This window comes from Mus caroli, unplaced genomic scaffold (assembly GCF_978045245.1).
Source record: "Mus caroli unplaced genomic scaffold, Mus_caroli_1 scaffold_11, whole genome shotgun sequence".
Taxonomy (NCBI): domain Eukaryota; kingdom Metazoa; phylum Chordata; class Mammalia; order Rodentia; family Muridae; genus Mus; species Mus caroli.
This window is the reverse complement of record NW_028227266.1, coordinates 105,324,863-105,351,102: the sequence shown is the minus strand read 5'-3', so window position 1 is coordinate 105,351,102 and position 26,240 is coordinate 105,324,863. Positions and strand designations below refer to the sequence as shown.

General features: G+C 52.0%; 2 protein-coding genes across 6 annotated transcripts in view; one reads left to right on the top strand and one right to left on the bottom strand.

Moving 5' to 3' along the window:
• Nucleotides 1–7,454: 7,454 nt before the first annotated feature.
• Rrp9 (ribosomal RNA processing 9, U3 small nucleolar RNA binding protein) overlaps nt 7,455–26,240 on the bottom strand; it is a 19,701-nt gene continuing 915 nt past the window's right edge. Inside the window, exons 1-16 of one of the 2 annotated variants that reach the window (XM_021171610.3) lie at nt 16,682–16,815; nt 15,647–15,950; nt 15,328–15,410; nt 12,288–12,397; nt 11,891–11,958; nt 11,760–11,801; nt 11,208–11,334; nt 9,791–9,915; nt 9,617–9,709; nt 9,189–9,289; nt 8,959–9,093; nt 8,812–8,874; nt 8,496–8,641; nt 8,333–8,412; nt 7,724–7,797; nt 7,455–7,622 (exon numbers count right to left, since the gene is read on the bottom strand). In XM_021171610.3, coding sequence (XP_021027269.1) covers nt 7,529–7,622; nt 7,724–7,797; nt 8,333–8,412; nt 8,496–8,641; nt 8,812–8,874; nt 8,959–9,093; nt 9,189–9,289; nt 9,617–9,709; nt 9,791–9,915; nt 11,208–11,334; nt 11,760–11,801; nt 11,891–11,958; nt 12,288–12,397; nt 15,328–15,410; nt 15,647–15,733 — 1,428 coding nt within the window. In that variant the 5' untranslated portion in view covers nt 15,734–15,950; nt 16,682–16,815 and the 3' untranslated portion in view covers nt 7,455–7,528. Of the gene's footprint in view, nt 7,623–7,723; nt 7,798–8,332; nt 8,413–8,495; nt 8,642–8,811; nt 8,875–8,958; nt 9,094–9,188; nt 9,290–9,616; nt 9,710–9,790; nt 9,916–11,207; nt 11,335–11,759; nt 11,802–11,890; nt 11,959–12,287; nt 12,398–15,327; nt 15,411–15,646; nt 15,951–16,681; nt 16,816–26,240 lie in introns of those variants that run through there. The other variant, XM_021171611.3, reaches the window with a different exon arrangement.
• Parp3 (poly(ADP-ribose) polymerase family member 3) lies at nt 16,416–22,614 on the top strand. Of its 4 annotated transcripts, none has more exons than XM_085827974.1 (11): nt 16,416–16,583; nt 17,107–17,290; nt 17,934–18,059; nt 18,232–18,420; nt 18,573–18,711; nt 18,812–19,038; nt 19,263–19,415; nt 19,576–19,662; nt 19,886–20,063; nt 21,333–21,488; nt 21,844–22,614. In XM_085827974.1, exons 1-11 carry the CDS (start codon nt 16,486–16,488, stop codon nt 22,011–22,013), a joined length of 1,707 nt encoding a protein of 568 aa, XP_085684100.1. In that variant the 5' UTR covers nt 16,416–16,485; the 3' UTR covers nt 22,014–22,614. The 4 variants fall into 4 exon arrangements, with proteins under 4 accessions (XP_085684100.1, XP_021027266.1, XP_085684102.1 ...); XM_021171607.2 differs by having other exon boundaries at nt 16,417–16,583; nt 18,588–18,711; XM_085827976.1 differs by lacking the exon at nt 16,416–16,583 and adding an exon at nt 16,865–16,963.

Below are 26,240 nucleotides of genomic sequence, written 5' to 3'. Positions count from 1 at the left end.
GAGGAGGGTGGCCCATGATGTCATAAGGGCAGCTGTGACTCAGGCAACAGTTGAGTCACTTCCAAGGAAAAGGCAGAGTGATGCCTGTTTGTTTGTTTGGTCTTCTTCTGCCATAAATGCCCAGAGCCCTGGCTTTAAGACCGAATCATGGGAATCACTGGTCCATTGATTTAAAGGTGTATAATGAACCATTGATAATAACACTTCATTCACATTTTTGAATCTTCAATGATTTATTTAATGATTTATAGGCGGCTCATACCTTCAGACAAAATGGGGCACATTCAGGTGGCCATAGACTGCTTATACCATCAATACTATATAAATATTTTAAAAGTAGTGAGTTAAGTCAGACATGGTGGCTGGCCTATAATTCCAGCACTCAGGAGGCTGAGGCAGGAGGATTGCTTTGGGGTCAAAGCTAGCTCAGAGTCTCAAAAGGTAAAATAGAGCTGATCTCTCCTGCCTAGATACATTTGTAAGTAAAGCACCTCAGATCACAGTGGCTACATTGAGCAACATCAGAACAATGGCTCCTGGATCTGAACATGAACACAAGGGAGGGGGAAGACATTTACACAACTGTTAGTGACCACAGAGGCACTGGGTGGCTGACATATCCGACCCACCCACCCAGTGCCCAGGGGACCCAAGAACAAGCCTGGGCTCCATCACAAGGACCAGCCTGGGCAGGGATGCAACCAGACAGGTGAAAGGCAGCTGCTACACAGGGGAGCCATCTTGACAGCATGAGGCCTAGGGTTCGTTCATTCAGTCCCGGGAGTCACTGGGTGGGTCCTTTCAGAATGTGCATGCTTAGTGTAGAACAGGAGAGTATACTGAAGGGGAGGGGGTCATGCTGTGAGGCCAGAAGTGTCAATGTGAAGTTAATGCAGTGAAGGAGGTGTGGAAGGCAGGATGTGGGTGTAGGTTACAGAGAGCTGCATTAGCCTCTACTTGGAAAGCAGAAGGGACAGGACTTAATGACATTTTATTTTTAACCCCTCTCAAATCTGTCACATTCACACACATACCACATACACACACTGAGATACAGAGAGAGAGAGAATTTAAAGTTTTTTGGACTTTCCAGAATGGGTTTCTCTGTGCAGATTAGGCTGGCCTTGAACTCAGAGATCTGCCTGACTCTGCCTCTCTGCCTCTGCCTTTATTTATTTTATTTTTATTTATTTATTAATTTATTTTTTGGTTTTTCGAGACAGAGTTTCTCTGTGTATCCCTAGCTGTCCTGGAACTCACTCTGTAGAGCAGGCTGGCCTCAAACTCAGAAATCCACCTGCCTCTGCCTTTAAAGGCATGCACCACCACTGCCCGGCCTGCCACTGCCTTTAAAAAGACCTTTAAAGAGGTAAGTCGGCTGGAGAGATGGCTCAGCAGGTCAGAGCATTGACTACTTTTCCAGAGGTCCTGAGTTCAATTCCCAGCAACCACATGGTGGCTCACAACCATCTGAAATGGGATCTGATGCCGTCTTCTGGTGAGTCTGAAGACAGCAACAGGGTCCTCACATAAAATAAATAAATCTTTTTTTTAAATGCTTAAAAAAAAAAGAGGTAAGTTGGGGTCTACCTCAAGATCCTTAAGTCACTGAAGTTGCTTCCCTTGGAAAGGACTATTTCGGGGTCACCCTGAAGTTCTGGCTTCTTACTAGATGATGTAATCTCTCTCACATAGGCTCCTGCAACACAGTGGAGGAGAAAGCTCGTGTTCTAAGAAAACACTGAGATCCTGATCAGGACACCTCTGGGGCCGTGGTTCTGGGGAGGAAGGAAAAACTGCCTAGAGTGACTCGAGACCTCAGTGTTATTCTGGGTGGGAAAGTTAGGGGAACCAGAAATGAGAGACATCCCGGGGGGTGGGGAGTTTACCATTCCAAAGAAAAACAATTTAAAATATAAACAAACAAACCTTTTTTAAGGAGCTGGCGATAAAGCTCAGTGGTTAGGGAAGAACACCTGTTCTTGCCCTGAAGTTCAGTCCCAACACCCACACTGAGCAACTCACGACTGCTCGTGACTCCAGCCCCGAGGGATCACTGGCCTCCGCTGGCCTCCAAGACCACAGCACTCGCAGGACATCCACAGACATACAAGCACACACAGAAATGCAAATGATCAAGTATGTACAGAATTTTCCAGATGATCTTAAAAAGGATGAGCCCAGCTTTTTTATTTTATTTATTTTTCTTTTTTCTTTCTTTTTTTTTTTTTTTTTTTTTGGTTTTTGGAGACAGGGTTTCTCTGTATAGCCCTGGCTGTCCTGGAACTAACTCTGTAGACCAGGCTGGACCAGGCTAGCCTTGAACTCAGAAACCCGCCTGCCTCTGTCTCCCAAGTGCTGGGATTAAATGCGTGCGCCACCACTGCCCAGCCAGCTTTTATTTCTAAAAACACTCGGAGATGAACTGAATATCCTCTGCTGGCCTCCCGAGTCTAGGACTCTTTGTCATTTGTTTTCTGCAACTGTGTGGATGAAGCACCTGGTCACTTTAATGCCTGCACCTTTGTAGGTTGATTCTAGGTAGAAAAGCATGTTCTCTCATCGACTGGCCTTGGAGAAAGCTCATGGCTGTGTTGGCGGGCGCTGGGAATGTGCTGACAGGGATGAAGGTGACTGTAGCACTCTGGAGTTAGAGGGCTGGGAGACCAGGCAGCACTAACCAACAGGGCTGAAGGGCTGCCAGAGATAACTCTGCCTTTATTCTAGTCAGCATCGGTGTTTATCTACCTACGCACTGTGTTCTGTGGCGTCTCCTGAGTACTCCCGGGTTCTGAAATAATCCAGTTAGACCTAAAGTCCCCAGTACAGACAGGAATCGTGTACTCAACCTCAATGGAGAAGAAAGACCACTTCTTTTTAAGGGAGAATCCTTCACATCCCACAAAACTCTACAGACGTGGAAGAAGACGCTGTAGCTGAGTGTGTGGTGGGGTCAGGAGCACAGACTGGAAATGAAGTGAAGCACACAGAGCCTGGGTAGTGAGCCCAGACAAAACATCCTGTTATCCACCCTTTGAGTGCTCTTTCAGCCAGGACTGAACAAAGATGAGAAAACCGTGGAAGAGCAGCACAAGTCCGGAAGGATCAGAAGACAGGACCTGCTCTTCCTGCATCCAGGAGCCCAGCTCCTGGTCCTTCAGATCCAGGCTTAAGTCAGTGCCCATGGGAGAGCTGTGCTCACCACATTTCCCTGTCACAGGCTCAACCCCAATCCTCATGGACACAGCACAGCGCAAGGAAAGCTACTGATCGCCAGAGGCCTGGAGGCTGCCCAGTGGCAGAAGCAGGGAGTAGGTGATCTGGGAAAGACCGGGTTTAAGTAACACAGCCAGAGGCAAAGCACACAAGCCACAGGCAGCGCGTCAGTCGTGCCACCGAGGAAAAGCCAAATGCAGGCCTTCCCATGTACTTCCTTCTGACTCTTCCTGTCCCCCCAGCAGGTATAGCCTGGCTGCTCCTGGGACCCTCTCCCATCTGACCTGGAATCCTGTTACCTGCCTACAGAACCTAGTTTTCTTCAGCATTCTATGCTCTGGCTATTCTATTCACCTATATATTAAAAAGGAAAAATAAAAGATTTATTTTATGTATGTGAGTACACTGTAGCTGTCTTCAGACACACCAGAAGAGGGCATCAGACCCCATTACAGATGGTAGTAAGTCACCATGTAGGTGCTGGGAATTGAACTCAGGACCTCTGGAAGAGCAGCCGGTGCTCTTTTTTTTTTTTTTAAACTTGGCCTAAGTTTATCTTATTCATAATAAGTTAAACTTAAAAATTAATATGAGAGCCGGGCGTGGTGGCGCATGCCTTTAATCCCAGCACTCGGGAGGCAGAGGCAGGTGGATTTCTGAGTTCAAGGCCAGCCTGGTCTACGAAGTGAGTGCCAGGACAGCCAGGGCTACACAGAGAAACCCTGTCTCGAAAAACCAAAAAAAAAAAAAAGAAAAAAAAAATTAATATGAAGCTGGGCGGTGGTGCCACACGCCTTTAATCCCAGCACTTGGGAGGCAGAGACAGGCGAATTTCTGAGTTCGAGGCCAGCCTGGTCTATAAAGTGAGTTCCAGGACAGCCAGGGCTATACAGAGAAACCCTGTCTCGAAAAAAAAATATTAATATGAAAAGACAAAAATATGTTTTAATCAATATACCCACACAGGTAAAAGGAATATAAAATAATATATTTTATTATTGGGTCTAAATCTTTCTTTGGAATAGGTAACATGAAAATATATATTTAAATATTAATGTTGGGCTGGTGAGATGGCTCAGTGGGTAAGAGCACCCGACTGCTCTTCCGAAGGTCCAGAGTTCAGATCCCAGCAACCACATGGTGGCTCACAACCATCCGCAACGAGATCTGCCGCCCTCTTCTGGAGTGTCTGAGGACAGCTACAGTGTACTTACATATAATAAATAAATAAATCTTTAAAAAAAATAAAAAATAAAAAAATAAATATTAATGTCTACTTTTAAAAATATGATATATGTAAACATACAGTTCTGGTCACAGTGATAGTCTCTTAATCACAGCTAATGCAGCTAACCAGCATCAATAGTCCCAGTAATGCAAAGTTTTCGCTTTAGTAGTTCTGGTATCTTGTTAATCACAGCTGATTCTTCAGCCCCAGCTAACCAAAACCACAGAATCTTCAAAATAAAAACAGCAATGACCCTGAAAAGAGTCTTTAATCTTCCCTCTGAAATTTCACAAGCCAGGCCTCCATTGTCTGCACTGTTCTCAACATTATCTTCCAACCTCCTACAAAACATTCCAGAGAGCTCTCAACACTCAATGGCTCCTCTAGCCCAAAGTTCCAAAGTCCTTCCACAGTCCTCCCCAAAACATGGTCAGGTTGTCACAGGAATACCCTACTATCCTGGTACCACTAAGTCTGACAAAGACAGAGGAGGAAGCTCACAGCCAACCATTGAACTGAGTTCAGGGGTCCCCAATGGAGGAGTTGGAGAAGGGACTGAAGGAGCTGAGGGTGTTTACAGCCCCATGGAGGGAGCAACAGTGTCAACAGGCCAGACCCCCGGAGCTCCCGGGGACTGGACCACCAACCAAAGAGTATACATGGAGGGACCCATGGCGCTGGCCACATATGTGGCAGAGGACGGACGGCCTTGTTGAACATCTGTGGGAGGAGCAGCCCTTGGGCCTGAGGGTGTTCAATGCCCCAGTGTAGGGGAATGTCAGGGAGGACCCTCAAAGAGGCAGAGGGAAGGGAGAAGGGGGAAGGGAGAAGGGATAGGTTTCCAAAGGAGAGATCTGGAAAGGGGAAAACATTTGAAATGTAAATAAAGAAAATACCTAATTTTTTAAAAAAAAGTACAATTCGTTATAGCTGAGAAAGAAATACTTTAATATAGAGGCTGCACAAATCACAGCAAAATATGCATTCCTATGGGTTCATCCCTGTGCTAACACCTGGGAGAGCACTTCCTTTAGTGCTCCCATGTGTACTTAGCTTTAAACATTTTAGGGGGTAAAGATGTGTTATTAAGAAGAAAACAAAGCTGGGCGGTGGTGGCTCACGCCTTTAATCCCAGCACTCGGGAGGCAGAGGCAGTCGGATTTCTGAGTTCGAGGCCAGCCTGGTCTACAAAGTGAGTTGCAGGACAGCCAGGGCTACACAGAGAAACCCTGTCTCGAAAAACCACAAAAACAAAAAAGAGAAAGAAAACAAAAACGTTTCTCACAATACAGGTCGTCATGTGCAAAATGAAAATAAAGAAAAAGAAAAGGTTGTTGTTTAATTTAGAACATAAGACACAAGCCCTGTGTTGGATCTTTCAATTGTTATATATTTATTTGTCTTTAAAGAGACTTTACTGGATATAAGTATCTTTTAAATTATTAACATGCTTATGTCTGTATAAAAATTCAAGTATGTATGTATCATATTTGAAAGCACATTTGTTATTCTTAGGTCAGTGAGGACAATGTCCATTGTGAATAGCATCTCCTGGTCTAGGAGGAGTAAACTCTTTAAAAGTAATTTAGAGTCTTAAGGGATAGAGACCATGTTGTGTACTAGAATCGAGATAGGGTTCAAGGAGATATTGCTGCGAGCAGTCGGCGCTCTTAACCGCTGAGCCATCTCTCCAGCCCCCATAGTCGCCCATAGTTTAAAAAATATTAAAATATAAAACAATCTGTTCCACTCTCACCTGGCTGTCCTCACCTCAGTGAGTGCGTCACCGCAGGTCAGTGCTCTCAGGTTCCCCAGCCTGTCATCCGTGAGCTCCACCTCCAAGCTCCCACCTGTCTCATTACCCCCACCATCTCGCCTGTCACAGTACTACTGCTCTTTACTGTCCTTCCGTCTTCCTCCCACTCTCCACCTCTGACCAGCACGCCTCCCCGCCCTGCCCCGCCCCCAGCAGCTATTTTTATATTTCTTTATCGAGATGGATGTGCCATGGCATGCATGTGGGCATCAGAATGCTACTTCAGTGCTCAGCTCTCTCCTTCCACCATCCAGGTTCTGCGGATGGAAGTCAGGTCGTCGGGCTTGGCAACAGGCGAAGCGCCGTCACCCACAGAGCCATCTCATGAGCTCTTCTTTATCTTTGCAATGTCGGTCACTTAGCTCCCAATCCTCAAATGGCTTCCTACCGCCCTGGAGTAGAAACCCGGGGCCTTTCCAGGGGTTCAAGGGCCCTGCACCTCACTCCCTTCTCCCAACATCTGACCCACCACACTGGTACCTCTTGACCTTACACAGGCTTTCCCAGGGGTGAGGGGGGATGTTCTCCATCACTTGTTCGGATCAAGACCTGCCCATCTGCCCTACTCTTCCACCTCCCCTCTCTCAGACTCCCCCCTCATCCACTGCTGCACCCCACGACAGGAGAGAATCCCCAATCTGTAAAAACAGGCAGTATTTCTTCCCAGCAGGGTCCTTGTCCCACCTGCGGGGCAGGGTATCCCTTCCAGCTTCCTGGGCTGGGACAGTAGGGACGTGGGGTCAGCCTGAACTGTAGGCTCCACTAGCTTCCATTGGTCCTGGCTTGAGCCTTCACAAGGAATGGAGAGCCGTAGTTTCTTGGCTGATGGGTGAGCAGCTGTCTAATGAGGTCATGCAAGAACCAGCTGAGAGCTGGGCGTGGTGGCGCACGCCTTTAATCCCAGCACTCGGGAGGCAGAGGCAGGCGGATTTCTGAGTTCGAGGCCAGCCTGGTCTACAAAGTGAGTGCCAGGACAGCCAGGGCTACACAGAGAAACCCTGTCTCGAAAAACCAAAAAAAAAAAAAAAGAACCAGCTGAGGTTCCCACCCAGTTCTCTGAAAACAAAAGCCTTCAGCTGAGAGCAGCTAGCTAGAGTCCTGTCCCTCCCAGGTCTCTGCCACCTCCTGGTCCTTGCCACACACCTACCCCCTCCCCTCACCCTCCCAGAAGAAGAAGCCAGAGGAACAAGGGAGAACAAGGTCTAAAATAGGAGGCTTTAATACAAAAGAGGGCAAGGGCCTGGAAATCACTTAAATAAGGGAGAGTGTCAGGAGCCGGCAACAGGGGACACAGGGAGCCTGCGGAGTGGGATGATGCAGACTGAGTTCCGGGCCTCTTTGATCCTCCACCACCGGCCAAGCCTGCAGAGAATGGATGACCACTGAGGCAGACGCACGCCACCCCTCTCCTACTCCCACCCGGCCAGTGCTACCTCGCCCTCGGCCCCACCCCCATCACATACCTGTGCTCCTGTCCCACGCCAGCCACCAAGAAGTCCCCAGCACTGGAGAACTTGAGGCTGTTGATAAAACCAACCTGAGAGAGAGGGACATCAGAACATTCGTCACCACGGCTCCCAACAGCAGGCAGGGGCCTGGTGCACTGGTTAGGTGCGCCAACCCTTTCCCATGAGCCCCAGCCTCCTCTCTGAAACTGTAGGAGTGGAGCCGCAGCCAAGCAGGGAGATGGTAAGGACTGAGGAGACAGTGCCCATCAAGTGTGCCATGAGCTGCCTCGGGCACTGGGGTGTGTGACATATCAATAACAACCCCACAGGTGGACAGTCAACTCCACACAGCCCAGCCTGGTTCTCAAGCCAATACCCACTACAGAGAACCAAGCCCAGTTCAGGCCTCCACCCTCTACCCACTCACACTCAGCTTGTACACAAAGCCAGGACAGGGTGGAGGGAGTAGGGGTTGGGGAACAGAGGAGGAAAGTGGGACAGGCTCTGTGACAGTAAGTGGCCTTGCCCTGAAGAGACGTCTCTGGGTGAGAAAAGCAGAAATTGCTCATTGCACGGGCCTCCAGAGTCTTGCAAAGACAGGCTTATGCATTTAGGACCACTTACCAGGGGGATGTCACAGAGAGGGTCAAGCTGCCGGAAGCCCTCTCCACACTGCCAAAGTCGCACCCGGGCATTATGGGAGCCTTGGAGGACAGAGAGTCAGTAAGCAAGCCCCATTCCAGCTCACCCACAGTCCCCCTCCCCGCCTCACCGAGCTCCCGCCCACCTGTGGCCACCAGGTCTGTATTGAGCAGGGCGGCTACGGATGACACCCAGAAAGGTTGCTCCAGGCCTGGCTCCCCGTGAAGCCCATGAGCTTCGCGCTGGAGGGCGAGTGGCCGTTTCTTGGAGAGGCCCCACAAGGCCACAGAGCTGTGGGTGAGAAAGATAGTCTGAGGGGCCAGAGCCAGACAGAGGCATACAGCCGGGAGGACCAATCACATAGACCAGCTGAGGGATCCGAAATGAGCTAAGTCCAGGGCCTGGCAGGCAGGAAGCACTGGCGGCGGCGGCAGTCAGACACATCAGAAAGGGACTCTTACCCATCATCCGCGCCCGACACCATGTGCTCCTCGTTGATGAGATGGATACAGTCAATGGAACCCCTAGAAAGAGAAGCTGTGAGGGGACAACGTCCAGCCCCCTCGCCAGCCCACAGAGCCCCACCACAGCCCAGCAAACCGCCTTACTGGTGGCCATAGAAGACAAGCTGGGACTCCTCGGGGATCTTCCACACACGCACGGTCCCATCCCGGCCCCCGGCTGTCACACAGCACTCTCGGCTCAGGGCGTCCAATGCAGCCACAGCATCCTGGTGCCCGAACCTGGAGGGGAAGAGCAAAGCAAGGAGGGAGGGTCACATGTGACCTCTCGCCGACACTCGGGCCTGTGCCTGTGCTATCTGCCTGGGCACACTCACAGCGTCTCCACATAGGAGTTCTCAGCTGCATTCCACACCTTCACGGAGCGGTCATGGGAAGTGCTGTAGAGCTGGTGGGTACCTTTTCGGAAGGCTAGTCCCTGGAGAGAACAGAGAGGGGTCATAGGGTATGGACTACGGAGGGCAGACCCAGAGGGGCTCTCCTGAAAGTCATAAGCCAGGAACCTGTTCCCCCAGAGCCAGGAACATGCTTGCCTGTCCTCAAACAGCTACATACCCCCCAGGCCCTCTGTGGTTCCAGCTGAACCTGGTCTCCCTCCATCCCTCCCCATCTCTTCAACACACTCGCGGCCTTTACACACACACCACTCACTACCCACAGGCCTATGTAGATGAGCCTGGGGCCTGGCGCCTGGCCCCAGGTGGGCACACCCAGCTAGGCAGGTGGTCAATACCCAGAGCCTCACCGACACAGCGTCCCGGTGTCCCGTGAAGGTGTACAGGTGCTGGCAGCTCTGGGCCTCCCAAATTAGAATGAGCTTGCTGCGGTCGCCAGAGGCCTGTGGGAACGAAAGTAATGGCCACCGGCACACACCACACACCCAAATCTCCCACCCGCCCACAGGCCAACCCAGTCTTACGAGGTACTTGCCATCAGAGGAGATGGCCATGCAGAGGACGTGGCTGCTGTGGCCTGCGGGCTGGCCCTGAGCACCCTTCTTGGCTCGAGGGATCACATGCAGCTTCCGCCCAGTCTCTACACTCCCTGCCACAAAGAGAGGAAAGGAGTCACTGGGGTGCGGGTAGGGGAGGTTGCTAAGCAGCCGGCATGAAAGGGCAGCGCAGACAAGGGGACAAGGAAGGATCCTGAACATGGGTTCAGCAGCTGTGAGCATCTGTACTCGTCACTTTGTCCCATCTGCCAAATGGTGGCTACAGTCCCTGATGGCAGCCATGATGCCCAAAAGAAGAAGAATGCAAAAGTGCCCAGGAGCTCGGTGGTGGCCTCTCGCAGTGTGCACTCAATCCCCAGAACCCACTTGATTCCCACAGATTGTCTTCTGACATCTCTACATGTGAGCTGTGGTATATGTGCACACCACACAGACACACACGAGACAAATAAAAGCATTAAAGTCATCATCATCATCATCATAATACTGGGCTGGAGAGATGGCTCAGAGGTTAAGAGCACTAGCTGTTCTTCCACAGGTCCTGAGTTCAATTCCCAGCAACCACATGGTGGCTCACAACCATCTGTAATGGGATCTGATGCCCTCTTCTGATGTGTCTGAAGACAGCTACAGTGTACTTACATATAATAAATAAATGAAGAAGAAAAAGAAGAAGAAGAAAGAGAGGAGGATGAGGAAGAGGAGTAGGAAGAGGAAGAAGAGGAGGAAGAGGAGGGGGGAGGAAGAGGAAGAGTAGGAGGAAGAAGAGGAGGAGGAGGGGAGGAGGAAGAGGAGGAGGAAGAGAAGGAGGAGGAGGAGGAGGAGGAGGAGGAGGAGGAGGAGAAGAAGAAGAAGAAGAAGAAGAAGAAGAAGAAGAAGAAGAAGAAGAAGAAGAAGAAGAAGAAGAAGAAAGAAGAAGAAGAAGAGCAGCAGCAGCAACAACAACAACAACAACACAACAAAGCACCCTGGACGAAGAAGAAGAAGAAGAAGAAGAAGAAGAAGAAGAAGAAGAAGAAGAAGAAGAAGAAGAAAGAAGAAGAAGAAGAGCAGCAGCAGCAACAACAACAACAACAACACAACAAAGCACCCTGGACCACTAACCACCCCCCTGAGGACAGCGGGAAGGTAAGGATATGCTCGGTTGTGGAAGGCTGGGAACCCAGAAGGGCCGAGGACTCCATCCAAATCCATGCAGAACTCAAACACCTTCTCACCCGATTGCTCATTCGAGGCCCCAGCTCTGTGCCCCACAGAGCTCAGAAGCCCTGTAGCCTTGGAAGCATCTACTGTCAATCATGAAGCCCCTCCAAGGCAGCAACTGTCTAAAAGCTTCCACCATCAGGGCTCCACCCCAGGCTCACACCCTTGAGGTCTCACTCACACTTGATGATGGTGCAGTCTTTGGCGGCGGAGAAGATGGCCAGGTCATCAGGAGTGATGACCAAGCACGTAATGGAGAGCTGGTGGCCCCGCAAAACTCGAATGTCGGTGGGAGCTGGGGCCTGGATCTGGAAAGACAGGGACTGCATCACTGCAGTACGATCTATGAAGACATCCCAACCTACCCTAGCCAGAGAAAACCAGAACCCAGGGCTACACGAATAAGATTCTTTTTTTTTTTTTTTTTTTTTTTTTTTGGTGTCTTGAGACAGGGTTTCTCTGAATAGCCCTGGCTGTCCTGGAACTCACTCTGTAGCCCAGGCTGGCCTCAAACTCAGTAATCCACCTGCCTCTGCCTCCCAAGTGCTGAGATTAAAGGCGTGTGCCACCACTGCCCTAGAAATAAGACTCTTGCATACCTAATCACACCTGCCCAAGTGTCCACTGTTTTCCACCAAGACTCCAACAACCCGAGCAGCACTAAGCCAACTGCCCACCAACCCACGTGCACACACTGCCTCTGCCCATGCACCATGGTGCCCTGAATACTCACCTCCTTGGCCACCGACTTCTGCAACCTGCCTCTCTGCTCCAGCTGCAAAGAGAGGAAGGAGAGGAGTGAAGACCTGGGGGAAGGCCCAGCCTTCCGCCACACCCACACTAGCCCTCACCTTCCATACTCACCACATCCTCCTTCAAGCGCCCGGCCACCTGATCCTCCTCGAATGCACGGGCTTCAGCCTTCTCCTCCTCTGTGCAGGACAGAACGGTCCACATGATCCCAGGCTGCAGTGCCCTTCCCCCGTCCATCCCAAGCATAGCCCAACTCAACAGTGCTAATCTTATAGAAAGCTCCTGGTGCCTCCACGGTCAATGCCTGCCTTTGTTTAGACTTGAGCTTGGCTTCGTAAAGGTCTAGTCTGTCCCAAAGTGTACTGGCCCTTAGAGACCTTAGCCACCCTCTGCAAGGTACCCAACACCAGCAGCACTAGTGACTGACACATCATATGCCTGGGGCTGCAACAGGGGCAGCAGGCAGGCTCTGCCGGAGACCCTGGCCTTCATCAAGCCCCCGGCTCACCTTGCTGCCTGAGTTGTTCAAGGTAGAGTTTGGCCAAGCGTAGCTTCTTTTCCTGTGCGGTCTCTTCCAGCTCTTCCTCCTCCTCTTCCTCTGTTTTCCTCGGAGCCAAGCTGTGGGGAGAAGGGATGGGGTCTAAAGGGATGGCCCCCTCATCTGGCCACGAGAACTGTGCTTCCTCGAGGCCAGCCTTGCCCATGCCAACCCTCAGGGCCAGCGACACATGCAGAAGACAGAAGGATGGGACCTCACCAACTGGAAGGTCCCACTCAGTGTCCATCACAAGGTCATCAAAACAGCCAGCTCCCCCCAACACCAGGAAATGACCACATTTCAACAAGGGAAAGAGAAGATTCCACAAGCTTCTATGAGAAGCCAGGTTGTATACAAAAGATCAGAAGTCAAAGGTGGCAGGCCTGCAGACTTAGCTTAGCAGCAGACTAAACAAGAATCCTTGAGGCCCTGGCTCAACAGCCAGTCCAGGGAAGAGGGGAGGAGGGAAGGGGAAGAAGAGGTGAAGAGGAGGTACCAGGATTTACGGTGACAAATGAAGACATTGCCCTGGGTATGGCTCAGTGACAGAGCGAGGTCCTGAACTCAGTCACCATGCTCCAGAAAACCGCACTGTCAAGCCAGGCACGGTGGCACACCTAAAATCCTAGAATTTGGAAGGCGAAGACAAGGAGACTGCCACAAGTTCAAGGTCAGCCTGAGCTAGAATAAGACAATCTCTACAAGTCCCAGGTAAGAAGACATTGTCAGGTACATAGTAACAGAGAACTGGTCCTGTCCTTCTACTGAGCTTCCCAAGCTAAGGGACAAAGGCACAAGGCACAGGGTGCTGCAAACAGGGAACCCAACATGCAGAACAGAGAAGGCAGATGCTAGGATGACAACCACTCCAAGACACAGACATGTTGGGGTACCCTAGACTTGCTGCCCTGCACCCTCCTTGTACCCCAAGGACTAGGTTCCAAGTGAATCCTAAGTAGTACTGACTAAACCAGTGATGAATTTCTTGCTGGGCCAGCTCAGGACACTCCCTGCACTCACAGACAGGTCCAGCTTAGACCTGTTCCTGGGAGCTTAGGTAGGTGTTGCAAATTCTCAGCCAGGAGACCAAGGCAGCTGCACCCCTAATCACAAGCCTGCAGACAGACATCCCATCAGCTACCTGCTGTCTCCCAGCACCCTGCCCAGGACTTCCACCAGAAGGGATTTTAAAACCCGTCAGGAATAGCAGTGTCCTGGGGCATGTCCCAGCACTTGAGGGCAGAGGCAGGCAGGTCTCTCTGAGTTTGAGGCCAGCTTGGTCTACATAGTGAGTTCCAGGGCAGCCAGAGTTACAAAGTCCCTGCCTAAAAGAACAGAACAAAAAACCATGTCTCAGGAAGGTCAAGGCCAGACCTTGGCCCAGGGTTATGTCTTTTCTGAGTGCACCCAAACCAACCAGTCTCTTACTTCAGGGCCCACACACAGAAAAGCAGACTAGAGTTAGCGGTGCGGCGGCTCAGCAGGTAGACACTTGATGCTGAGACCTTATAAACGGCATTTAGCAATTATGCTGTTTTGTTTTGTTTTGTTTCCCAAGACGTATTTTCTCCACGTAGCCCAGACTGGCCTCAAACTCACACATCTGTCTGCCTCTGCCTCCTAGGTACTGGGGAATTAAAGGTGTGCGCCACCACGCCCAGCACCACTTTTTGTTTAAAAAAAAAAAAAAATCCCTTGTGAAAGAAAAGCTGTTTCAACCCTGAATTTAAGGTGTGTATACATTTATTTTTACTTTCACCCAAGTTAGATCAGCAGAAGAAAACTGAGTGGTGCTTCTGTAGTTAACACATTTATTTTGTGACACAAGTTAAAAGACTTAAGAGGTGGTAAAGAATGGGCTGGAAAAAATGGTTCATCGGCTGAGAACTCCTGCTGTTCTTACAGCGACCCTGGGTTCAGTCCCAGCACCCCTCAGGTGGCTTGCAACCCCCTGATGTGACAGTTCCAGGGGCTCCAATGTCCTCGGTCTCCCATGGGCATCAGCATGTACACACACACATAAATAAATAAAAACAAACAAAACCCAAAGTGTTTAGCACAGGTCCTGGAGGCAGAAGCAGGCAATGTCTTTGAGGTTAAGGCCAGCCTGATCTATACAGGTTGTTCCAGGACAGCCATGGCTACGTGGAAAAACCTTGCCAAAAAAAAAAAAAAAAAAAAAGCTGAGCAAATTAAGGCACCACATATTCACTTTTAGAAGCAGAACTGATAGCCAGGTCTGTAATCCTGGCACTTGGGAGGCAGAAGCAGGCAGATCTCTTAAGTTCAAGGCTAGCCTGGCCTGTACCTATCGCCTGCCGATTTATCCTTTCTTCCTTCTACCCTGGCACACTAATACCCCAGATTTGTCTCTGGTCCCTGAACCTCTTCCCTACCGCTTCAGGACACTCCTCATCTCTCCAGGCTCAACTTTTAAAAAGGCTTTTAAAAAGGCTTCTTCTGTTCTCACAACACATGCCTCCAAGACACCTGCAGACACTGACATGGCCTCTCTCCACTTGCCTGCTCACCCGTGTTCGCAACAGTGAAACAAGTCCCTAACATTAGGAAGGCTACATATGTGACAGTACAAAGCTGAAGCCTAGGATCATTTGAACCCAGGAGATCAAGGCCACCTTGGGCAAAACAACAGAGACCTCATCTCAAAAAGGCGTCCAAAAAACACCAGTCGTTGTGGTACTGTGTGAAGATGGAATTAATAAGAGGAAGATGTGTTCTGTACTGTTCTCTCCTTGCCTCTCAATCAATCCATACCTGTGCCTGCCTCCATGTCATAAAGCGAAAAAAAGGTCCCAAACTCTCCCTCCCACAGGGGCCCAGCGTCCTCCCCATAGACACATCAGAGATAAACGACGATATCTCACTGCTGAAAACTGGAGGGAAGACCCAGGATCTCGAGCCAAACACCCAGCTCTGTTGCCAGTCGCACTGAGTCTTCTCGTCACCACGAGCCTCCGTTTATCCTTCCTCCCGGTAAAAAACAACTCACCTCTCGCTCTCAGAATCGCTGGAAATCTCTTCATTCATTCTGCCGCCACCCTTGGGCTTGCCTCTGTCCGCAGCAGAGTCTACCTGGAAATCAAACGATCCTCTCTTGGTCACGAGGCCCAGGACTAAGAGAGGCAAGTAGCACCTGGCCCTGGCCAAGTAGAAGGTTTCCCAGGATTTGGTGGGTAGAAGAAAAGAGATGTAGGCTTCCTTCTGACGGAGCCCTTGGCAAAGATACTTGCCCCGATGGGGGCCCTGAGATGGAACGATGGCTCTCCCAGGAGCTAGATCGGTCGCGCCCAAGAGTACACCATGCTCACCTTTCGCCGCCGCTTGCCGGCCACCGGAGCCGCCCCGGGCCCGGGAGCTGGCTTTGCCCGCTTACGAGTTGCCACGGCGGTCGACATACTGTTCAAGGTGCCGCTACCCCGAAGAACTCACATGGCTGCTAAACCCCGGCCGCATGGCAAGACCCGGAGCCCTGATAGGTTCCCACGGCGCAGCGGGCCCCGCCTTCCGCAGCTCCATTGGGCCCTTGAGAAGATCCTGTCACGCCCCCAAACGTCTATTGGATCGACGCAGCTGGACACGCCTTCAAGAGCTCCTATAGGCTCCGGCGCCAGCCTGGAGTAGGAAGCAAGTCTCTCTTGCGATTTCCGGCCTGGGCCTGTGGCGCTTGCGCTCTACTAACGCCTGACTTGCAGGGAGGGGTGGGGCCAGGAGGGCATGCGGTGCTTGCGTCTTATGGCCACAAGGTGGAGCCAGAGGTACGGGGTTCTGTGATTTTCCGCTGGGACAGCGATGAAGCTAATACAACCAGACTAATAAAACACAGGGAATGGAATTCAGGCAGCTCTGGAGAGGAGACAGTATCCGAACCCAGAGCCAAAATCACCGGGCAAATAATGGATATATGCTGCATGTGCCTAGTCAAAGCTGCATGAGGGGCCAGTCAATCCGAGCGGCTTTGAATATGTCTACATTACTGTCATTTCATCTCTGGGACTGGCCACCAACCTCAGCCTACCCAGCCTCTGACTCACCCCACTAGCGGCCAAAAGCTGGAATTCTACACCACCCCCAAGCTCTTTCCCCTCCTCACGTGATTGCTGGGAAATCCCTACCAAAGACTAGCTGAAGGCTCACGAAGGGTCACTAGATGGGATCCCAGGGAACTTGTTTCTTAGGAGGCACATTCAGCATTCCTGATACCGGGTTGGATAACAGCCACCTCTTCCAGGGTCCTGTTTCATTTGGGTGAGTGTCCTTTGGCCCTGCCCTAGAGTCCTCTGCAGGGCAGGGAAGGGTGAGGTTTAAGTGGCTCTTGCTCTCTCTGGCACTTGAAAGCCACTTACCTGAAACTTTGGCTGGCACCCCAGAACTCAGGACTGTTAACAAAAGGCTTCTACACCACTTGGTCCTAAGCTCTAGAGAGGTAGATCCAGCTGCAGAAGGGCAACTTATAGGGTCCTTCCTCTGTAGCTCAGATGATTCAGCCCAGCAACCTTGCCAGATGACTGACAGGAGGAGGAAATGTTCTAGAAGGGGAGGGGCCCCAGCGTGGGTGGGGTGAGCCAGCTTTCACTTTTTCTGCTGCCTCGGGGAACACCTCAAGCCAACTGCTTCCTAACTCCAGGGTGGGTAGAACTGACGGGCTCTAAGCTTCTGCATCTCTGAGGTACAAAGTGCAGGTTTGGAGATGGGGATATGTAAACCGAGAAGGAGTAGGAGGCCAGCCCCATAAAGGGCAAATCTGAACGCTCCCTACCTCTTGCCCCAGGAGAACCATGGCTCCAAAACGAAAGGCCTCTGTGCAGACCAAGGGCTCCAAGAAGCAGCGACAGGGGACAGAGGAGGAGGACAGCTTCCGGTCCACTGCCGAGGCTCTCAGAGCAGCGCCTGCTGATAATCGCGTCATCCGTGTGGACCCCTCATGTCCATTCAGCCGGAACCCCGGGATTCAGGTGAGCTGAAGCCATGTTCAGACCACAGCCTTTTTGTTTGTTTGTTTGTTTGTTTTTGTTTGTTTGTTTGTTTGTTTTATTTTTCAAGACAGGGTTTCTCTGTGTAGCACTGGCTGTCCTGGAACTCATTTTGTAGACCAGGCTGGCCTCGAACTCAGAAATCCGCCTGCCTCTGCCTCCCAAGTGCTGGGATTAAAGGCGTGCGCCACCACCGCCTGGCAGACCACAGCTTTCTTTCTCCTCCTTGGGTTCTCTGTTCTAGCCAGGGATTGCGTACCTGTCTTCTGAAGACTGCCAAGGTGGGCTGTTATTCCACTGGGTCAAGGTGTACCATGTCTGACCATCAGACACTAGGGTGCATCACACTCAAGGAAGGGGCCTGACTCAGTTTCCCCCAGGACCCTCTTCCGTGTTCCCTCAAACTGAGCCCTCGGGGCAGAGCCAGGTCTTTTTTCAGATTCCCCCACCCAAGAAGCAGCTGCATCCTCTCCAAATTCCCAAGCCCACAGCAGGGCTTCATCACATCCAGTCAGACTGTGACCCTGCCCCCCAAGGGCAGAGACACCCACGTGCCAAAGACGAGGCCCCCCATGATGTTCCCTGTACACACCCAGCCCATGCCCCACGGACTCACCCCACACAGGTCCACGAGGACTATGACTGTACCCTGAACCAGACCAACATCGGCAACAACAACAACAAGTTCTATATTATCCAACTGCTGGAGGAGGGCAGTCGCTTCTTCTGCTGGAATCGATGGGGCCGCGTGGTGAGCGAGCCATCGCCCGGGCTGCCCTCCCCCATGCCCCCCCCCTGGGCACACTTCGAGGGCATCCAAAGAGCTGGCTGTCCCACTTCGTCTGCAGCTGTTCCCGGAGGGCCCAGCCCAGAGACCAGCAAATCTTGCTGGTGGACACACCCCTGAAAGTTGTCCCTTGCAGGGAGAGGTGGGCCAGAGCAAGATGAACCAGTTCACCTGCCTGGAAGATGCAAAGAAGGACTTTAAGAAGAAATTTTGGGAGAAGACTAAAAACAAATGGGAGGAGCGGGACCGCTTTGTGGCCCAGCCCAACAAGTACACACTTATAGAAGTCCAGGGAGAAGCAGAGAGCCAAGAGGCTGTAGTGAAGGTGATGGGGCAGCAGAGGGCAGCAGGGGGCAGGGGGGCAGAGGGGAGGGACTGCCTGCCAGCCCATCCTCCAGTCCCAGCCTCCCTCTCTGGCCTCAGCCTAGGCCCTGCTCCCTGTGTGGGCATTCTGCCTAACGGCTGCTGCCCGAGCAGGCCTTATCTTCCCAGGTGGACAGCGGCCCTGTGAGGACCGTGGTCAAGCCCTGCTCCCTAGACCCTGCCACCCAGAACCTTATCACCAACATCTTCAGCAAAGAGATGTTTAAGAATGCCATGACCCTCATGAACCTGGGTGAGGAGCAGCTCTCTGCAGGGTGGCAGCTACCCCCCACCCCCACCCCCACCCCTGATCTCAGGGGCTACAGGGCTCAGCTCTTCCCTTCATCCCCCAGATGTGAAGAAGATGCCCTTGGGAAAGCTGACCAAGCAGCAGATTGCCCGTGGCTTCGAGGCCTTGGAAGCTCTAGAGGAGGCCATGAAAAACCCCACAGGAGATGGCCAGAGCCTGGAAGAACTCTCCTCCTGCTTCTACACTGTCATCCCACACAACTTCGGCCGCAGCCGACCCCCGCCCATCAACTCCCCTGATGTGCTTCAGGCCAAGAAGGACATGCTGCTGGTGAGGGCTGGCCAGCCCAGAGAATACCAGGCAGACTGGGCAAAGATGAGAGGGGCACATGGCCACATGGTCCAGAGGGACAGGCTGAGAGCCAAGAGAGGGGAGAGCTGGACAGAGAGATGGGGAGGGGATGGAATAGGCAGTGGGGTGTCTGTCACATGGGAGGGGCTGGGGCAGAAGTGGAAGCCCACAGGGCAGACAAGGTCCAGTGCCCGTTATCTTAGGTGCTAGCGGACATCGAGTTGGCGCAGACCTTGCAGGCAGCCCCTGGGGAGGAGGAGGAGAAAGTGGAGGAGGTGCCACACCCATTGGATCGAGACTACCAGCTCCTCAGGTGCCAGCTTCAACTGCTGGACTCTGGGGAGTCCGAGTACAAGGTGAACTCTACGCACCTGCCCTGGAGGTACCCTGGGAGCCCCTGGCTTGCAGCATTCCCTCCCATGTGCCCCGACCTAAGGAGTGCTCTGGAGCGGGAAGACCACAGGACACTAGTCCACAAGTCTCCCACCTTTGGCCACTGGCCTTTGTTCTCCACAGGCAATACAGACCTACCTGAAACAGACTGGCAACAGCTACAGGTGCCCAGACCTGCGGCATGTTTGGAAAGTGAACCGAGAAGGGGAGGTGAGGGAGAGTCAGCCCCTGTATCACCACCCTGTCCCTTGGGGGGGGGTAGCATTTACTTATCCACCCCTTGCTAAGCTGGTTTAACAACCTTGACCAGTTTCCAGGTCAAGTGTATGCCAGTGATCCATGGGGCCCTAGGCTTTGGTCACCCAAGAAGAGGGAGGGACACCTGAACCCTTGCGAGGCATGTTGCTGCCATTTTCTACCTTCCCCCACTCAGGGAGACCGGTTCCAGGCCCACTCCAAACTGGGCAATCGGAGGCTGCTGTGGCACGGCACCAATGTGGCCGTGGTGGCTGCCATCCTCACCAGTGGGCTCCGAATCATGCCGCATTCGGGTGGTCGTGTTGGCAAGGGTATCTATTTTGCCTCCGAGAACAGCAAGTCAGCTGGCTATGGTGAGGCATCCCTGGGTGAAAACCTGGGTGGGGATGGGGCTCCCCAAGACAGAGACTGAGCGCTTTACTGACACAGTGAGGTGTCTCAGGGCTCGGGGACTCTGAAGAAGCCCCTGGCACCTAGAAGAGGGGAGGCAGATAGGATAAAAGCAAACAGACTCTGAAAAGCTAGAGAGATCCTGAAGGGAGGGTGAAGGCTGTGTGGGCCTGGTCTCACTAGGATAGCTCATTCTATGTGGAAGTTCCCAGCAGTGTCAGGGGAAGAGGGGCAGGGACATGGTACCATCAAGGGAGCCTTCTCCAGAAAGCCTCAGAGAGCCTGGGCTGGCCGAACACATCCAAGAATCTTGTGACTGGAGCTGTAGAGAGGGTGACAGAGGTGTGGAGGCTGGGCCCACCGTCTCTCTCTGCTCTGCTCTGTCTCTCTGTCTGTCTAGCTCTCTGTCTCTCTCTTCCTCCTTCCCTTCCTCCCTCCCTCTCTGGGCACTGGCTCTGGCCCCAGAGCTGCAGAAATGAGAGGAGAGAACTCATGAGCAGGGTGTGTGAGGCCGTGTGTGGGAAAAGGTCAAAGATAACTCCAGTTATGTCCAAGTTCATAGTCAGGGTATCCTCAGTTGAGTGACCTCATCAGCCCAGGCTGTCCCCATCACTGGAGGGTACAATCACCTTCCAGTCCAAGAAAGCAAGGGTCTAAGCAAAAACAAATGGGGCTCAAGTTCTTGGCAGACAGACAGATGGAAGAAGAGGTCTACCAAGATAACCAAGTGTCCCAAAAAAGACTGGCTGTGGGGCCGCAAGAGAGCCAATCAAAAGTCTGTGGTGGGGCCTGAGGGATGGGAACGTTAAAGTAGGCCAGGGAAGCCGGGCGTGGTGGCGCACGCCTTTAATCCCAGCACTCGGGAGGCAGAGGCAAGCGGATTTCTGAGTTCGAGGCCAGCCTGGTCTACAAAGTGAGGTCCAGGACAGCCAGGGCTATACAGAGAAACCCTGTCTCGAAAAACCAAGGGGGGAAAAAAAAAGTAGGCCAGGGAGAGGTGTCCCTCCCCCAGGCTGGGATGCCATGGAGGCTGACTCCTTAGCCGAGAACCTACGGGAGCCGAGCGGCAGGGGACAGGGAGGAGGCTGAAGTGGGAGGGGCCAGGCCAGGATGTGCTGGACGATCGCAAGTGCGCACTTGGGCTGCAAACCTAGTGGAAACAATGTTGCCACTACCTGCTGGGGAGGCGCCTGAACTGCCTCCTCCTACCACTGAGCCTCTGTGTCCCCTAGTTACTGCCATGCACTGTGGGGGCCACCAGGTGGGCTACATGTTCCTGGGCGAGGTGGCCCTCGGCAAAGAGCACCACATCACCATCGATGACCCCAGCTTGAAGAGTCCACCCCCTGGCTATGACAGCGTCATCGCCCGAGGCCAAACAGAGCCGGGTGAGCCCCAGATATTGGGCAGATCTACAGCTAAACGTGGGGTTGGCATGAGGGGCTGGAGGAATCTTCAGGAGGAAGTCAGCAGAGAGAGTAGACTATAGAGATAAAAACATGCGGCCCTACTCTAGGAACTGATTCCCTGAGTCACCCAGCAAACACCCACTGTAACAACTCTCTCCAGGGTGGCTAAGAGAACTGGAAAGAATCATGCCATTGGCTGAGCTCTAGCCTAGGATTTCCCCCAGAGAAAAATGGGGGATGAGGTGGCATTCCCCGTAGCAAGAGGCAAGTCACAGAGAACAAGGCGTAGGTAGCCCCAGGCACCAGTGACCCCTTGGCCCGCCATCCCTTGCAGATCCCGCCCAGGACATTGAACTCGAACTGGATGGGCAGCCGGTGGTGGTGCCCCAAGGCCCGCCTGTGCGGTGCCCGTCATTCAAAAGCTCCAGCTTCAGCCAGAGTGAATACCTCATATACAAGGAGAGCCAGTGTCGCCTGCGCTACCTGCTGGAGATTCACCTCTGAGCTGCTTGCCCTCCCCAGGTCCTGCCCTGCCGGGCCATGATCTTCACCCTCCTCTCCCTGGCTCTCACAGCACTTTGTCTGCCTCCCAAGAGTACAATACATGCCAGGTGCGTTGGCACACACCAGTAGCCTCAGCTACTCAGGGGGCAGAGGCAAGAAAAACACTTTATCCTGGGATCTGGACTCTCACCTAGGCTACATAGTAACACGTGTCTCAAAAAAAAAAAAAATACAATGAGTCAAAGCCAAATAACGTTTTTGAAGCAGGCCATGATTCACGCCTATAATCCCAGTACTTGGGAGGCTGAGACAGGAGAATCGCTGTGAGTTCAAGGACAGCCTGGGTAAAATAGTTCCATGTTAGCCTGAGCTATAGATGACCTTGCCTTAAAAATATAGAAGCCAATGTTCTGGTTAGGGATGGACTACACAGCTTAGATCACCTAATGACACCGTTGTCATCAGTTTACATGAACAGAATCTACACACAATGACAAAATCACTCAGCGGCGTGTTCGTGAGAACGTATCACCATTGTGAGGGGAAAACAACTTTTACATTGTCATTGTCATTGTGCTGTGCAATAGATTCTTAAAACTCATTTCTCCTGACCGACTGAATTTTGTACACACATCTTCCTAAGCCCTGTTGCTCTTTTCTTCGGAGTCCAGCTTTTTTAAGGCTCCACGTGTGAGATTGAGTGGCTTTTGTCTTTCTGGACCTGGCTAACTTAACATCGTGCAAGTTCTCCCACCTTGTTTCAAACAACGCCATTCTTTAAGGCTGACTAGTATGTCCGTGTGTGTTCACATCCTCTTTGCCTGTTCACCCATCATGATTTGTGAGTTGGTTGTTGTGAATGGTGCTTTAAAAAAAAAAAAAAAGCCCCAGCAACCCACTGGTTTCATTTCCTTTGGAGCAGTGGTATTGATTGCTGGATCCATCTCATCGCTCCCTGCCAGGACCCCCTATGTCTAAAAGAGTGATTCCCAGTACCCTCTGCTTCCTCCCTGCCTGGTCATGGCTGTGGCCCCAGACTCTTGCCTCCCAAGGTGATATTTAAAGAGACACTGACTGGGTAATGCTTCCTGCCAACTGCCTTACATCGCTGGCCATTTGGAGGTTTTCCTTAGGTCTTATTTCAGTATTTTTGTGCTCAGGGACATGTTGAGGGAGGTTCTCCAACACTGAGCTACCTCCCTGACTCACAGGCAGGTTTAGGAATCACAAGGCCTCGCCTCAGTGTGTCTGTGCTGCAGTGGCCTCAGGCTTCCTGTCTCTGCACGTGGCACCTCCGGCTGCACATCCCAAATTGTGCGCTCACAGGAGCTGATAATGGCCACACCCATCCATCCCGCCCACCCAAGCTTACCCGGGAGCATCCTGTCCTCTCTAATATCCAACTAGGAGCCTTGCCACCAACTCAGGAACCTCTGTTTGGAAAAGACCCAGTTCTGTCTCCGTGGCTTAAGCATTGCCAGGTGAACCAGGCATCCCTGTGTGTCTCGTGTCTGGAAGTTAGAAACAAACTGAGACTGTATCAGAGAAGCACAGCTTCGCAGTCCTCCAAGATTGGCAGCTGTCATCTGGATATCCCTGTCCTAGCCTGGGGTGCCGGTGCCAGAAAGCAAGGTCAAGGCCTGTCTGTGGGTCATGTGCTGCTTCCTGTTGTCTCTCTCTGTCGTCTGTTGTCACACCCAGCTTATTCTGACATTCGGGAGAGTGCAGGACAGTTGTTTCATATAACGTGTCTTTACATCCTATTTTACGTGCATGTGTGGGTGTCTGGCGTGCACATGTGTCTGTATCACTTGTGTGCCTGGTGCCCACAGAGACCAGAAGAGGGCATCAGATGCCCTGGCACTGGAGTTACAGATGGGTGTGGGCTTCCTAGAATGACTCCTGGCAACCTGAGTTTGACCCTCCCAGGACCCACATAAAGGTGAATGGCCTCCACCCATGTGCCACAGCACCCCAAAATATTCCAATAATAACGTGAAAGATCCTCCCCTTCCCCTCTCCCCTCCCCTCCCCTGCTGGAGGGAGCCCACTGCCCTGAGTTTTGGCTTATCATCTTACAAGCCTTTGCACATTTACACAGGCATATACACTCACTACAAAGAATTTTTTTTTTTTTTGGTGCTTTGTGGGGGTGTGTTATTTTTTTTCTCAAGACAGGGTTTCTCTGTGTAACTCTGGCTGTCCTGGAACTTGCTCTGTAGACCAGCGTGGTCTCCAACTCAGAGATCCACCTGCCTCTGCCCCAGTCCTGGGACTAAAGGCGTGCACCACCACTGCCTGGTCGAATTCTTTTTTTTTTTATTTTTAAGAGTTATTTATTTATTTATTTATTTGCCACTGCCTGGTCGAATTCTTTTTTTTTTTTTTAAGATTTATTTATTTATTTATTTGTTGTAAGTATACTGTAGCTGTCTTCAGACACCCCAGAAGAGGGCATCAGATCTCATTACAGATTGTTATGAAACACCATGTGGTTGCTGGGATTTGAACTCAGGACCTTTGGAAGAGCAGTCAGTGCTCTTGACCGCTGAGCCATCTTTCCAGCCCTCGAATTCTTTTCTTTTTTCTTTTTTTTAAATACAGGGTCTCACTGCTGTTCCCATGGACCCTGCTGAACTTCCCCTGGGTTGTGGAGACCCACAAGGCTGCCCCACACCTGCAGGCCTGTCAGGACAGGGAGAAGAGTGAGGGATAGCTTGTCTCCACTCTCTGAATGAACACCTCCAAGATCCAGCTTTACCCTCTAGAGACAAACCGCATCCAAGCTGTGGGAATGTCAGTAGAGAAGGGTTGTCCATGTGGACCAGCTCTGGGAAGCAGGTGACCAGAGTGACAGCTGTATGCTCTGAAGCTCATGCCTCCCCCACTTTCCCCCAACCTCCCCATCTGAATGATGGGAAACTGGACGGTGACCTATCAAAGTCCACCAGAGAATGAGTCACACCGAGAGGCTGGAGCCTGATTCTGAGGGCTGAAGGGATGCTGGCCTCATTCTGTAAGGACCTTGGAGGCACTGGAAGAGAGGCTCCAAACAACCACGCACATAGATGTGAGACAGAACATCAGGAAAGGGCAGTGCCCACTACGGCACCATGGGAGGGGTAAGGTGAGCTGAGGCTGGCGTGCATTTGGAATGGTCGGGTCAGGGCAGGCCTCTCTTGTGAGTATAAAACTGAATACCAAAATAAAAATTAGATTCAGTAGCCTATGCCTGGAGTCCCAGCACTCCGGATGAAGGCGGACTAGGAACTGAAGGTCCTTCTTAGCCACGTGAGTTTGAAGCCAGCCTAGACTATGGTAGATCCTGCCTCAAAAAGTAAACCATAGCAAAGCAAGCTAGTCACGGGGCAGGTAGAGGTATCAGCAAGACAAAGACCCTCCAGAGCCGTTTGCCAGGCGAGAGGCACAGGCAGCAAGTGACTGTCATGCCTGCAGCATGGCGGGCAAGGAGAGAGAGGTGGGGTGAGCAGAAGACAGAAGATGGCCTGGGTGGCCACCATGCTACACAGAGGAGCTCAAACTAATGGTGGATGGACAGCCCTTGGACAGAAGGGGACTGGTTTCAGGTGCCACCTGGTTTAGTTTTCAAAGGGTCCCCCCTGCCAAGTGTGGACTGTAGGGGACAAGTTGGTGAAAAACAATCCAGCCAGCAAGACAGGACTCACACAATGAAAGGCGAGGGGGACTGGATACAGGGAGAAAACAGAAATGATCGCACAGGAGACAATGAGGCAATCCAGAGATGGGCGATAGCAAGGAAGCTATCACCACCCAGAGGTTGGATGGATAATGGGAGGAGACAGTGACCATGCAAGGTTCATCTTGCACGAACGAGAACACAGAAGAGCCTCCATGAGGGAAGCCATAGCTTCAGGGCTGGAGGCTGTCTCCCACAGAGGGCTGTAGAGGCCCAGGCTAAGCTGTGAGGAGAAACATCATGACTTCCTCCCCCTTCCCATTCCCAGTCTCTAGTTTTCTGCTGGGAACTTCCGTTGGCTGAATATTCCCCCAGCAAAGCCTGGGAAGGTCGAGAACAGGAAGGTGGAGTGGGGAAGGGACCAAAGGACAAATCAGCTGAGCAGTTTGAGACTCGGGAGCACAAAGGCAAGGCCAGTTAGGGGACTGCTGGGACGGATGCTCTGAGTGGGCAGCAGGGTCGGTGGGGCAGCGGTATTGGTGATAAGAAATGACTGGATTCCCTGGACC